The following is a 12,402-nucleotide window of genomic DNA, read 5'->3' as shown; positions in this document are numbered from 1 at the left end:
AGAAAATTAACTTTTACGAGTTTCCAATGTTCTTGTGTAAGGTTTAAGTTAGATTTTCTTGGTTCTGTATATACTGACAGATATGGCACTTGCAGAAAAGTCCCTTCTATTAAGTTCTACTTCAATTGTAAAATTACAGTTTAATTGCTCAAAATTTGATTTTTTGAATAGAAATGGAGAAACAATTAATCAGTAAGATTTTGAAACTTCTATTAAATAATAATGGAAGTAATACAATGTGAACAAAAAATCCTCTGTACAATATTAAACATACGAAAACCCAAAAGCTTCTAAAAATTAAATTAAGTGTTCAAAATCTTCACTTCCTTGAAGAATGCAACTGATTCCTGACAGATTTTATTATTCCCAAGAGTTCAACCTGCTTTCTCTTCTGTCATAACAGTACAGGATTCCTGAATCCTTTATGTGATGTTTATTTTATATTACTCTCAGTATTTACAAAACAAAAAAATCTTACTTAAACTTTAGGCAAGAAGTTTGGAAAGTCATAAAAATTTATCTTCAGACTGATTTTGTATTTTGTTTGCTTTCGATTACACTAAAAAAGAACTTCATAGGGATTTCAATTCTCATTTCATTGGTGTAATCATATTTACAGTCAAATTAACGTTTTATGAGATTCGGGAGACCGTATGGGATATTATTGTAATAGACTGAAGTAACCTAAAAAGTGAAATATCTCTAATGCAATTTAGAATCAGACTTTGGACTATAGAGACTTTTAATTTAAACAGTACAAGAGCAGAAAAAGCTTCGTCCTAACCTTACAATCATGAAAAAATAATGGAGTAATTAAAAACTGAAGAGGGATCTTCAGGCCTGTTGAAGTCATGATCCTAAAATTCTACCAATCAGCTAGTCAAACACCCAGGCGGAAGTCATGAAGTCCGTTTGGGATTGCATCAAGGCCCTATCTTTTGTTTGGGACGAGATAAAATTCTACCAGACCTCTGTTTTGGTACCAGGACATACAGGGCAAAGGAGGAACAAGAAGGCCGATTAATTGGCCAAGGAAAGTTCGATGACCTATCGACCCTCAACCCTTGAGGCATGCCAAATTGCCAAAAACGTACACCCACCAAACAATGGATCAAGAACATCGTTTCCTAAGACTAGAATAGTAGCAGGGTTGGTGACGAAACTAAAAACTCCAGAGGCATATAGGACTCGGGCAGAAACAAGCCTGTGCAGATAATTCCAGTGAGAAGAATAAATAACGGAACACGTCCTCTGGTAGTGTGAAGGCCAAGACTCCTATGCCTAGGAGAGGAAAAGAGTAGCCCGAAGGGAGACCTGAACCAAGCTTTTGGACCTAGTAAACCCGTAAGCATAACGAAGAGCACTAGATAATAATGGAGAGTGCTTTGATTTGATGAAGATTAGTCGTGGTGTGAAAGGTCCTGAAAGGCCCGACTCCTTTACTGTTGGAAGGATATGCTCTTACCCAATAATTTCTGTGTAGAGAATATTATTTTCAGATTACGAATTATTTATATGCAATCGACTCTTGGTAATTCGAAACCCAAGGCACCACAAAAATAATTCGACTTATCAAGAGGTAAGAAAATCAAATTATTAAAAGTTGATATGCATTTTTACATGTCATTACTTGTATTGTACATGTATAAAACACGGTAAAAATAATGAAAATATAAATATTAGAACATTGTAATGCATTATTAACAAGATTTGTGAACCAGTTTTTGTTCAATGTAGTCTGGCAGCCTTTGTATAAGTGATTTTCCAAACTGACTAGTGCTGAGAACACATTGACAACACACCTTTCGCGAACAAACTAGAGAAAATTCGAAGAAACATAAAGCTGTAAAGAAGTAAACAATAAATGGAAATTTAGAGGAATTTTACAAAGAAAAAGTTCCAATTATAAAGAAAGGAAGTGGCTCAATTTCGATTTGTAGTACACTCTTTCTCCCACTATTACGAAAATTATTTGGCGATAGTATATCAAAACACAAAGAATGTTTTCGATTTACCGAAATGACCTGCTAAGGAGATCGTATTAACAAAAAATTCGAATTATCAAGTTTCGTAATTAAAAGAGTCGTCTGTATTCGAAAAATAAGCTAAGCTGTCAAGAAAAAGATGGTATTTCCTATTTCCACAATACTTAAACTAATACATTATATTTATTTTTTTAGGCATTAATTTTTGTACAAATTTTGAGGATTTTGAGGTCGTTGTGAGAGACATAATACATAACATTTATAATTGTTAATTGTATTATTATCATAAGGATTGATTATAGTTGAATTGTAAAATAAAGTATGCAAAAATCCACTTATAATGTGGTGCTTAATACTAAATATTAGTTGTTGTGGTTGGTTGTGTCTGTGTCTAATGTACAATCTTTTTGTTACTGTTAATCCCGTGCTAAATAGTGAAGGTAAATTTAATGGAAAAATAACGGAAGCTAAAATTTCCGTTGTTATAGTCATAAACTGTATATCCTTACCAAAATGAAGCAAAATGTTTATCTACTGATAAAAAAGGAGCAAAAAATATTACCTAAGGGATAAAATCTATTGTCAGCGGGATCTTGGTTTTACGATAATGAAATGGCATTCCGCAACTGCCTATTTGTCATCTTTTATACGGCGGAGGACTAGCCATAAAATTCATACCCGACATCAAGGGAGGAAAACACTGAAATGCTATTTCCTTACAAGTGAATGGGGTTCTATATTTTTTCCGCCACTTAAGATTGTGCGAGTGGTGTGCCCGTGCGCGAGAGGAAACGCCTCGAGCTCAAACAAAACTGAGGAAAAGCTCAAAACTGGCGTCTCAGTGGAAGTGGTGCTTTTTATCCCACGTGTTGACATTCATCCGTGGTCGACTCATTTTATTCTAATCGTGTGATTCCTCACATAATTAAGGCTGTACGGCACTGTAATAGTTAGGAAAGCAATTTGTTTGTAAATTTTACAAGGCACATAGTTTCTATGTCAAGATTTTTGCAGTGGAATTGATATATCATCTAATTATATAAATGTTTAGGTGTTTCAAAGTTTTCTGTAGATCTGTGCTGGACTAGATTTGAAATATGGTCCTATTTGAAATTTTAATGTTGTACTGGCCATGTATAAGCTTTTTTAAATTCAGGTAAAAATTTTCAACTAGACTAAAAAATATTATAAATCCTCTTTTTTTATTACGTTTTCTGTTCAATAGAAATTCAGCCTGGCCATCTAAAAAGGACACTCAGAAGTTAATGAATTTAATAGTGTAACACTCAGTGTTTTGAAAAATTTCAGTCCGATTTTGAGGAATTCAGGTTTTCCATAACTATCTTACTTAAACCAGATTGTCAGTTAACATTCCCGATGAGGTAAATTTAATACGTACTTGAGCTTATTTAGCATTTTTACTGCACGATATTTAAGGTCTCTAAATTAAATAGTAATGGGTAAAAGTGTGTCTCAAATTCTATGATTAACCTCTGGTTTTTCATTCAACCTATAAATAATGTCAGCTGGTTATCAAATAATTGCTCAGGCTATCCAAAAAGCAAATAAAAAATAGTATGTTTCACTACAGACAATATAACCATTATAGTATAAAATTTACTAATCAATCTATTAGGTAATTATATATTTGTTGTGTGAGGTGAGGGACAGGTCGCTGATATCAAGGTTGTAGTAATACTGCGGAAATGCTGCAACTTCTCCATTATGAATGTATTTATTAGCGTGAATGTTTTGTGTAAATGGACGTGGATGTCGAGGAATATCGAGTACTCCACAAGCCCGTCAAAATGAAATTAGTCTAATGGATGAATGAAATTCTGTACATACTGTATGAATGTATTTATAAGCACGAATGGAAGGAAGTCGGTATCTTACCAACTTTTTATTTAGTCGTAGGGGCAGGACCTCAGTCGTGCACCTGTACTCTGAGCCCTGCCAACTGTAGATTAGGTAATAATTTTCTTAGCGTGAGTGGGTATTGTTAGTGAGTCTGTAAATATTGAAGTATTTTTATCAAACCACGTGGGGGGCAACAAAACACTCCTCTCTTTGGTCGGTAGGAAACAAAATTAAAAGAAGAGATATAGCGAATGAGATAGAGATAAAGTTGAAATGAAACAAAGAAAAATGCGAGAAGCTTATATACGGAGGTGCCGGCAATGACCCTAGTAGTTAGCCGGCCGGGGGGGGGGACAAAAAAACAAAAGAAAAAACTAATAAATATGGACGATTGAACGTGAGAAGAATTTGTTTTAAACAGAGATTTATAAATTTTTTGTGGTGAATAAATCGTTTAAACTTTAAAATACAATATACCGAGTTTAGAAATAATTGGATAAGCAACGGGTAAAATACAAGATAAAACACCAAATTAAAAAATGAAACGATAAAACAAAAATTAAATGTACCATAAGGGGGCTTAAGTGCTAGTCTTAACAAGTTGTCAGCAATGCTAATAGTTAAAGGATCAACCGCTATGCTTTCATTATTTAATCCACTCTGCCTAATGGCCCCCGGTGGCCACTTCCGAGTCCAAAACAAATAAATATTTAGACCCGGCGCGGGAATCGGCTTTTGCCAAACTTCGGTTAGCTTTTGTTTCCGATTCTCTGGCCATTTTCGCCCCAAAGCCCTTCTCGTAACAATTTTACCCAGGTCGGAAAGCTACGATCTGGCAGACTACAAAGGAAAATAAAAAATAAAAAAAGTATTTGGCTTAAATAGATTTCGAAAAATTATTCGGGGTAAATACATTGTATCCCAGATAAAAATCTTGATTTGGTACATAGCTGATATGATAATTTTTATTTATTTTTTTTACGATGGTTCGCAACATCAGAGGTTATATCAACCCTCAGGGTGCCGGTGTTTTCGAAAAAAAGCCCGTTTATGTCGGGTTCGAATGCAGGGCCACAGGATTCGAACCCGGGACCTTTACCTTACAGTGATGAGCGCCGTGTCAAGACCTAAACCGTTGCGGCCACCGCGCCCCCTGAAAAATCATAGGGTTTTCAAGCTACCATTCCAATGTTCTTATTTGTAATACTATAAACAAACTGAAAGAAAAAAATCTTAAATTTGTGAAAAATCCGCTACGCATTTGAAAATTAAATAATCATGTAAATTGTTAAATTTTTGAAAATACTGTTCTATTTGAGTTTACTATTTTTGAGAACAAATAATATTTGAGTTATTTTTCTAATTCGTACTTTGCATTTTTTATCATGTACACTTTAAAAACAATTAATTATATTTATTAAAACAACCCATAAAACACCTTCTAAAGAGGCTTAATAAATGGTACAATAAAATGATATTCATAATGGGAAAGGCGAAGGAAAAAAAAGAAGACATTGTTTTTTAACTACCATATTAAAATTAATTTGCGTTAGAATCCAGGCAAGCGCATGGAGTTGTACTCGTTTTATGAAAGAAAATGATTACAACAAGAAAGAACAAATAAAAACGCGAAATTCAAAAAATGGTCAGCAAACTACATCTCCCTTTTAACCAAATGCCAACATTGCTACATGTGTCAAAAAAAATTACGATTATACTTATTAAAACAATAAAACAACAAACCTCCTACAGAGGGCTAATAAATGGTACAATAAAACGACATTCATAATGGGAAATGTGAAGGAAAACAAAAAATACAATATTTTTTAACTATCATATTAAAATGAATTTGAGGGCCGCGGTGGCCGAGTGGTCCTAATCGTATCTGCGACGATAGCGGTCCTGGGTTCCAATCCCGGTAAAGCTCATGAATTTTTAGTCTTGAATAATATGAAGAAAGTATGTAAAGTGGTTTGATCCTTCGTCCGCGACACCCAACGGGTAGTTGGCCCTCCTGAATGACGTGAATTATATGAGAAAACGTAAACATGTTCGGAAAGTTGTATGTTTATTGTAATGTTCGTGAATTGTGGCATGCAGTACTTTTTTGATTAGCAAATCTTTTCAATTTCCCTTGAAAATAAGGAATACTGCTCGAGTGGTCTTCGGTGTCGATCAAAATTGAGTCTGGCACCTCGGTTTGCTCTGGAATCCTAAGGCCATCCCACGACACACTTTTTCCCTAATAGAAATAATTTGAGGTAGGGTATGTCAATTCACGTTTTAGAAAAGATAGTTTTTTCACAGCCTGTTCTAAGCAGCTAGCCGGATTTCCAGAATTAAATATTCATCATCAGGCTGAAGATACAAACACGTCTTTCGATGTGAATTGTGGCAGTGGCTTGTAAATCCACTGCCAACTTTTCAATGAGCAGCTGGTTTTTCGTGCCCTGATTTTGAAAATGCGAAAAACGCGGATTATAACATAACTAAATCTTACCGTCATCTGTATTTAAGAAAAATAATTTTACATTAAGGATTAATTTCCATGTCCAATATTATTTAAGTACAATTTTAAAATTGCGGTTAAATCAAAATCTGTTATTTATGCATTTATATCCAAGATTAAATTTTGCGCTAATCAGTTAGTTAGTAACCGATTAGTTGATTCCAATCACAAACAGGTCCATTTATTTTCAGCAGTGAACTGACGGTCTTAGATCCGTTATCAATACCCCATTCTGTGCTTCCAATTGCACTATTCATATCGACCTAAATTTTTCCTTTATAAAAGAAGTTAAACACATACACATAATTTTTTTTATTGCCTTAAGGATTATTTACGCTGAAAACAATGGTGCAATCGGATTTTAAATTAGTCAAAAAATGACCTAGTCGTTACATTCAGTATTCCATTCAAAATGAACGATATGTATGTACAGATATGTACGACTGCTTTAGTGATGGTGATGGTAGCAGTCGGTTGCGTAGGTGCGTCGAGCAGTCGAGTTGTACTCCTAGAAATTTCCTGATCGCCCCAGAGTAAACCACTAAAGTTTCTTCGTGTTTCTCGCAATATGAGGTTGCTGTTCCATCACCATGAAACCGGCAGCATAATTTCAACGAGGACCTCATTATAATATTTTACTGTATGTTCGCGAAAATCCGAAATATTGGAAGGGTTTTAGGTTTTTCAAAAAGGAAAATTAGAGGTATACTCCAGACTTACAATTTTAAGTCGTATAACTGTCATCTTGGGGGCCGCGGTAGCCGAGTGGTTAAGGCGTCAGACTCTCGGCTAGTAGATCCCGCGGTCGTGGGTTCGATCCCCACCGTCGCCTTTGGACTTTTTCTGACGCCTAAGGGAACCGGTGGCCGCAATTGAAAGAAACTGACACGGCACTTATCAATGGAAGAGCGGGATTGGATCTCGGCGACCCTGAATTTGGTCCCAACCCCCTTTAAAAATGAGTTTCTTCAATGGAAGAACACCTGTACAACGGTTCACATTTGTGTTGCGAGCCCTCCCCCAAAATATGGAGCCAGGGATAAAGTACAATAAGCTGTACAGCTCAGCTGCAGTGCTCAGGAGGGAACTCCTCCAGTCCCTGGTATCCATTGAAAAAACAAAAAACTGTCATCTTGGTCAGGGACTTCGGGACTCTGATTATGACACGCCTCTAACGTTCCTTGCACAAATGTCGATTTGAGAGGCTGAAGAAAACGTTCTTCCGTACATCCTATGGATTGATGAATCCAAGTTCACCTCCAATGGCATACTAAACCGTAGGAATTTTCGAACGAGGGCTGAGGAAAATCTGAGATTTTCATTCTCTTTTTCACAGTATCAACGTTTGTTGTGGGCTTCTCGGAAATAAATAAAATGGGCCCCTATTTCTAAGGAAATAATTTAAATGGTGCTTAATTCCTCCATTGTTTGAGCAAGGATGTTTTACCAACACTATTAGATGATATTCCTCTGCAACAACGACAAAGAATGATTCTCCATCTTGATGGATGCCCCGCACACAATTCTTTGTATCACCACTTCCGGGATAGGTGGGTATGACCTCAGGGCCCGATATGTTGACCTCCTCGGTCGCCCGATTTAATTCCACTTGACTATTTTCTGGGTGTTTAAAAAAAGTGTCTACGCCAATCATAACCCAGCAACCTCAGTTGAAGAACGGCGGCAAAGGATAGAAAATACTTATCAATCCATCTCACAATTCTATCGCTCTGAGCACCGGTGAAGAGTGGTTAAAAAGAACAAATATTTGCATCTTTACGCAAGGCAGGCAGTTCGAACATAAAATGGGATTAATAAATAGCAAACCAAATGACTGTTGTTTTTTTTCTTAAAACGTTTTGCCATAACTTTTTTTGACCAATTTATGATCCGATTGCATCATTGTTTTCAGTCAAAAATGCCTTGAAAATGATGTGTCAGGATGTATATGGTCGTATTTGAAATTTTGAAGTTGAACTGGAACAGAGGTACCCTGTATAGTATTTCTCAAAAAAAGGTAAACATTTGACGGTAGACTAAAAAATATCAAACACTTTTTTTATTTGTTTTTATAGTGTTACTGGTTTAAGAGCAATTTAGCTGGGCCATCTAAAATGGACACCCTGTATATGTGGATCACTGTTTAGAAAAATTGTATATATGTGATTGCATCCTTTGATTTTTAACTGAAAAAGTACATATAAAATAACCATCAAAAACCAGGTCAGGCAGAAAAATATAAATTAGAAATGAAAAAATAAAACTACATTAAGTCTAAACTAGTTAAAGATCTTAAGCTACAGGCGTTCAATAACCAGCTTTACATTATTGTTTATCTACAGAATATAGAATGTAATTACTCAGAAGTGTTTCACTAATTCGATTTAGAAGTGGCGCGATTTCACGGCTAACTAATGGTTCCATGTAAATGCCAATATAAACGGCTGTATTGTTTCCGAAGGCAACAAAATAACTATGTCGTTGATCTTTATTGTTATTACACCGCCGTGAGATAACACACCGTATAAACTTACTTTGCTTTCTCTCATTAAGATAAGGGGAAAAGTTTCCATTCATACATGTATTACCGGTTTATTAAGTTTTTACAATTTATTTTATTTATTGCTATCTGCACAAAATAAATATACATTGAACAAATTGTATAGTTATATGCAAATCTAGAAAGAGAGAAAACAGCCAATACTGGAACTATCTTTTATTTAACTGGGGGAGTTAAAATAGGAGATCACGAGGCCCTCGTCGTTTTAAACGGCATGGAAAATTATAAGGGTGCGCCTTTGAGGAAAGAGTTTGGACTAGTGGGTTTGGGTGGACGGAGAGTAGAGTGGAAATTGAGGAAGCGTGGCCGGATCAGGTCTTTCACGAATGGGATTGTAAGGTCTTTATGAACGATTTGATTGATCACGTACAAGGGAGCAATGAGGATACGGCGGAGGGAGAACTTTAGACTGAAAGGATTGAATTCGTTGGATGTTTAAGAATTTGGCCGAATAGGTCCGATGGGTGTTTTGTAAGCGGTTAGTTTGTTATGTATGCTTAGATTTGATTTTGGTCCCAGTCTGAGGAGTTATATATTTTGTTAAGTTTTGTCTTTTTATCTTGTAATAGGGTGCCATGAAAGCCTACTGCATAAGTAAAGCCCAAAGTACCGGACTTGTTTAGGTGGTTTTATGAGCACTGGTGAACAGGTTTGACTTTTCAACTTAAACTTGACTTGTTTTTTTCTCGTTCAACTTGATCCGCCATTGAATGCACCAGTCAGTAATGAGGTTCAGCTGTTGTTGGATTGCTTCTGTGGCTAGATAACATTGGAGTGTGTAGTGAGGATTGCTGTGTCGTCCGCGTAGGTTTGAGTTGTATGTTTCGATCTGCAGGTATGTCAGCATATCTCAGGTGGTGAGGGACCTAAGTTTATTAAGTTAGATTTTTAAAATAAATTAAAATTTAGACGGCAAAGATTTGAAATTAATAATTCTGGTATGATGATTCTTCGTTTAATACAAAAATATTATCGTAAATCGCTGACCTTAAAACTCCCAGATGTGCTTGGCCATGTGCAACGGTTATTTTCTTTATCAGCGAACCGACTAACAAGAACGAACTTTTAATAGTTTAAATGAGGACTATTGCACGGCATTTACAGTTTCGGAGTTTTTTTTACAGTTTACGGAGTTCTTCATAACATATACATTGGTCGTAATTTGTTCAAGTAAAGTGACGTTAAGTATCGTACAAACTTAATTGCCTAAGTCGTAAACTTAGCCTTATATTAGGGCAAGTATAAACCAATTAGTGCATAAATCGTGTAAGAATAAGGTAAAAATAAATATGAATGATAAAGACTACATTGTATCTTCAGGTATAATGTACCACATTTAGTAGAAGCAATTTTATTTATTGTAGTAATTATTCTGAAAATTTGAAAATTCTTATAGTACAAAGTTGTACTTGACATGTTCTGTAAAATTAGAAAAAGTAAATGACATCACAATAAACTTATTGAAAGCCTAATTGAAAAGGGGAAGAGAGGCTTCGGTGGCCTATAGGCGTTGACACTAATACCCCCCCCCCCGGAAGTACTCAACCATAGGTATTTCGGGTGTATGGAAATAAAGAAGGGTCAAATCCATAGTAGATCTGTTAGGTCGAAGTGGAAGAAATGGCGATTGACCGTGACCTCAGAAATAAAGTTGCTTGAATCTCCGGACGGTATGGCCATGCCTACGATTTTAATTATTATTTAATTATTTCATATGAGTACTTGTAACAAAGATTTTTTTATCACTATGGTTCTATAATTTGAACAAGTATAACGTTATTAAAGGACAATGACTCAATTATCATTTAATTTATCTGGATTAATAATATATTAATCAAACTAGGTTTATGTTTAGGATTTTCTTTAGGAGGAGAACATACAGAATTCTAGTATACAAGTTCTTTAACAAATTAATACATCATCATGGGTGATAATTATGTCAAAATTTGTAAATTTCTCAACACTAAAGAATACGTGAAAAAGAAAACGTACGGCTATTGAAGCATGTGCTATCGTGCATACCGCCTTTTTATTTAAACATGAACCTCCTCCGAATCAGGGCCCAGGTTTGAAAGGGTGTATTGAATACATCATGAGGTTGTTCTTTTCTTAAACTTCCCTTTGCTTAAGATGAAAGAAATGGCGAAGTTCCGATGTCCAAACAATATTTAAAGAAGGGTGTTTACAGTTAAAGCTCTTTAGATTAATTGGTACAGTAAATACTTTTTCGGCAGTTAACCGATGAACATTGGCAATTGTTTCTGGATGGCTGACCCTAGGGTCTGTGGTCGGAACGTGATTAAGTAGCGTGAAACCAGGAAACGGTAAATAATCGGGGAAACCGAGCATCTCGGGAAAGAAGAAAAAACGAAACACTAACCGTGTATTTCCTGGTGCGGGTGGTACGGTGCTGAGAATGCGCTACTGGAACAGGGATGCCTCCGCATGAGGGCGTTGCTGTTGTTTCCCGGTGGCTGCATGCTGGACAAAGCACCGAGTGGTGTATACGACTTGCAACTACCACCGGGGGAACCAACGGCCTCGACACTGCTGCCACTTTGCTGAAAAAAAGAATAAAAATAACTGTACAAAGATTTGATCAATTTCCATGTGGTTTTTATTGTCAAACGCTACATTTAGAAGACCATAAGTTTTTATTTATAAACATTAATGATAACATTAATGATTCGAAGTGTGTCCAGTGGCAAACGAGCCACTTTTTATGACACAATTTAAGCATGCAAACGGATGAGCACGTTTTGTCAGATGTGATCACAATTATTTCCTGATTTCGTGAGTTTAAAATGGTATTAAGATTGAATGGATTTTGATTAATTTGGAATTTAATTTTTTTTTCTTTCATTTTGTTTCTTTCATTATCTGTTTATAATTATGTTAAATCATCTTAATATGCGTATAACGTTTCTACAGACTGACAATGTTCACATAGTGGTGACGCTTTCATAAAAAAAGTTCATGTATGCAGGGCCAGTTCTCAGCCGGCTAAATGAATGGCAAAAATTCTTGCTCACGCCTAGCCTTTAAAACCATGGTGTAGTACATACCTAGGTCCCTATCAAATCCAGATAATATTAACGCCTATCACTCTCTGCTAAATTATAAGTTCTGATAACTTCGTTTAAAGGCAGCTTTATGCATGTATTCCATAGAACACTGCGAATTAATTTTCCGAGTGTTTCTACTCATAGTCACAAATCGCTATTTTTGTGGTGTGAAAGACAATAATCCAGGGCCTGAAGTTTGGGTTTCATTTTAATACTGTGGCTATTACTCGGATCCCACACCGTACAACCAACTTCACCATTAATTTTAGATACATCGGTTTAAAGACAATGAGCTATCCGCCACGTTGTCATTATAGATTCGTGGGTAAAATTATTTACAATACTGGCGTCCGTATCCTTGTACTCTTGAAAAAATGGGCCTTTACCTATAGAAATAGCGTGTCATAGTTCCATTTGAATACA

At 35.8% G+C, this 12,402-nt stretch overlaps 1 protein-coding gene across 5 annotated transcripts in view; it reads right to left on the bottom strand.

The window, feature by feature from the left end:
* Positions 1–12,402, bottom strand: part of LOC106671029 (muscle M-line assembly protein unc-89-like) — a 322,849-nt gene that overhangs the window by 248,458 nt on the left and 61,989 nt on the right. For 4 of the 5 annotated variants that reach the window (XM_024229294.1, XM_024229292.1, XM_024229295.1 and 1 more), the window contains exon 4: positions 11,295–11,475. In XM_024229294.1, coding sequence (XP_024085062.1) covers positions 11,295–11,475 — 181 coding nt within the window. Of the gene's footprint in view, positions 1–10,471; positions 10,597–11,294; positions 11,476–12,402 lie in introns of those variants that run through there. The other variant, XM_024229291.1, reaches the window with a different exon arrangement.

The sequence above is a fragment of the Cimex lectularius genome, unplaced genomic scaffold, assembly GCF_000648675.2.
Source record: "Cimex lectularius strain Harlan isolate CLEC.00 unplaced genomic scaffold, Clec_2.1 scaffold358, whole genome shotgun sequence".
Lineage (NCBI taxonomy): Eukaryota > Metazoa > Arthropoda > Insecta > Hemiptera > Cimicidae > Cimex > Cimex lectularius.
The sequence above is the reverse complement of the archived record's forward strand: the minus strand, read 5'-3'. Positions and strand labels throughout refer to the sequence as shown.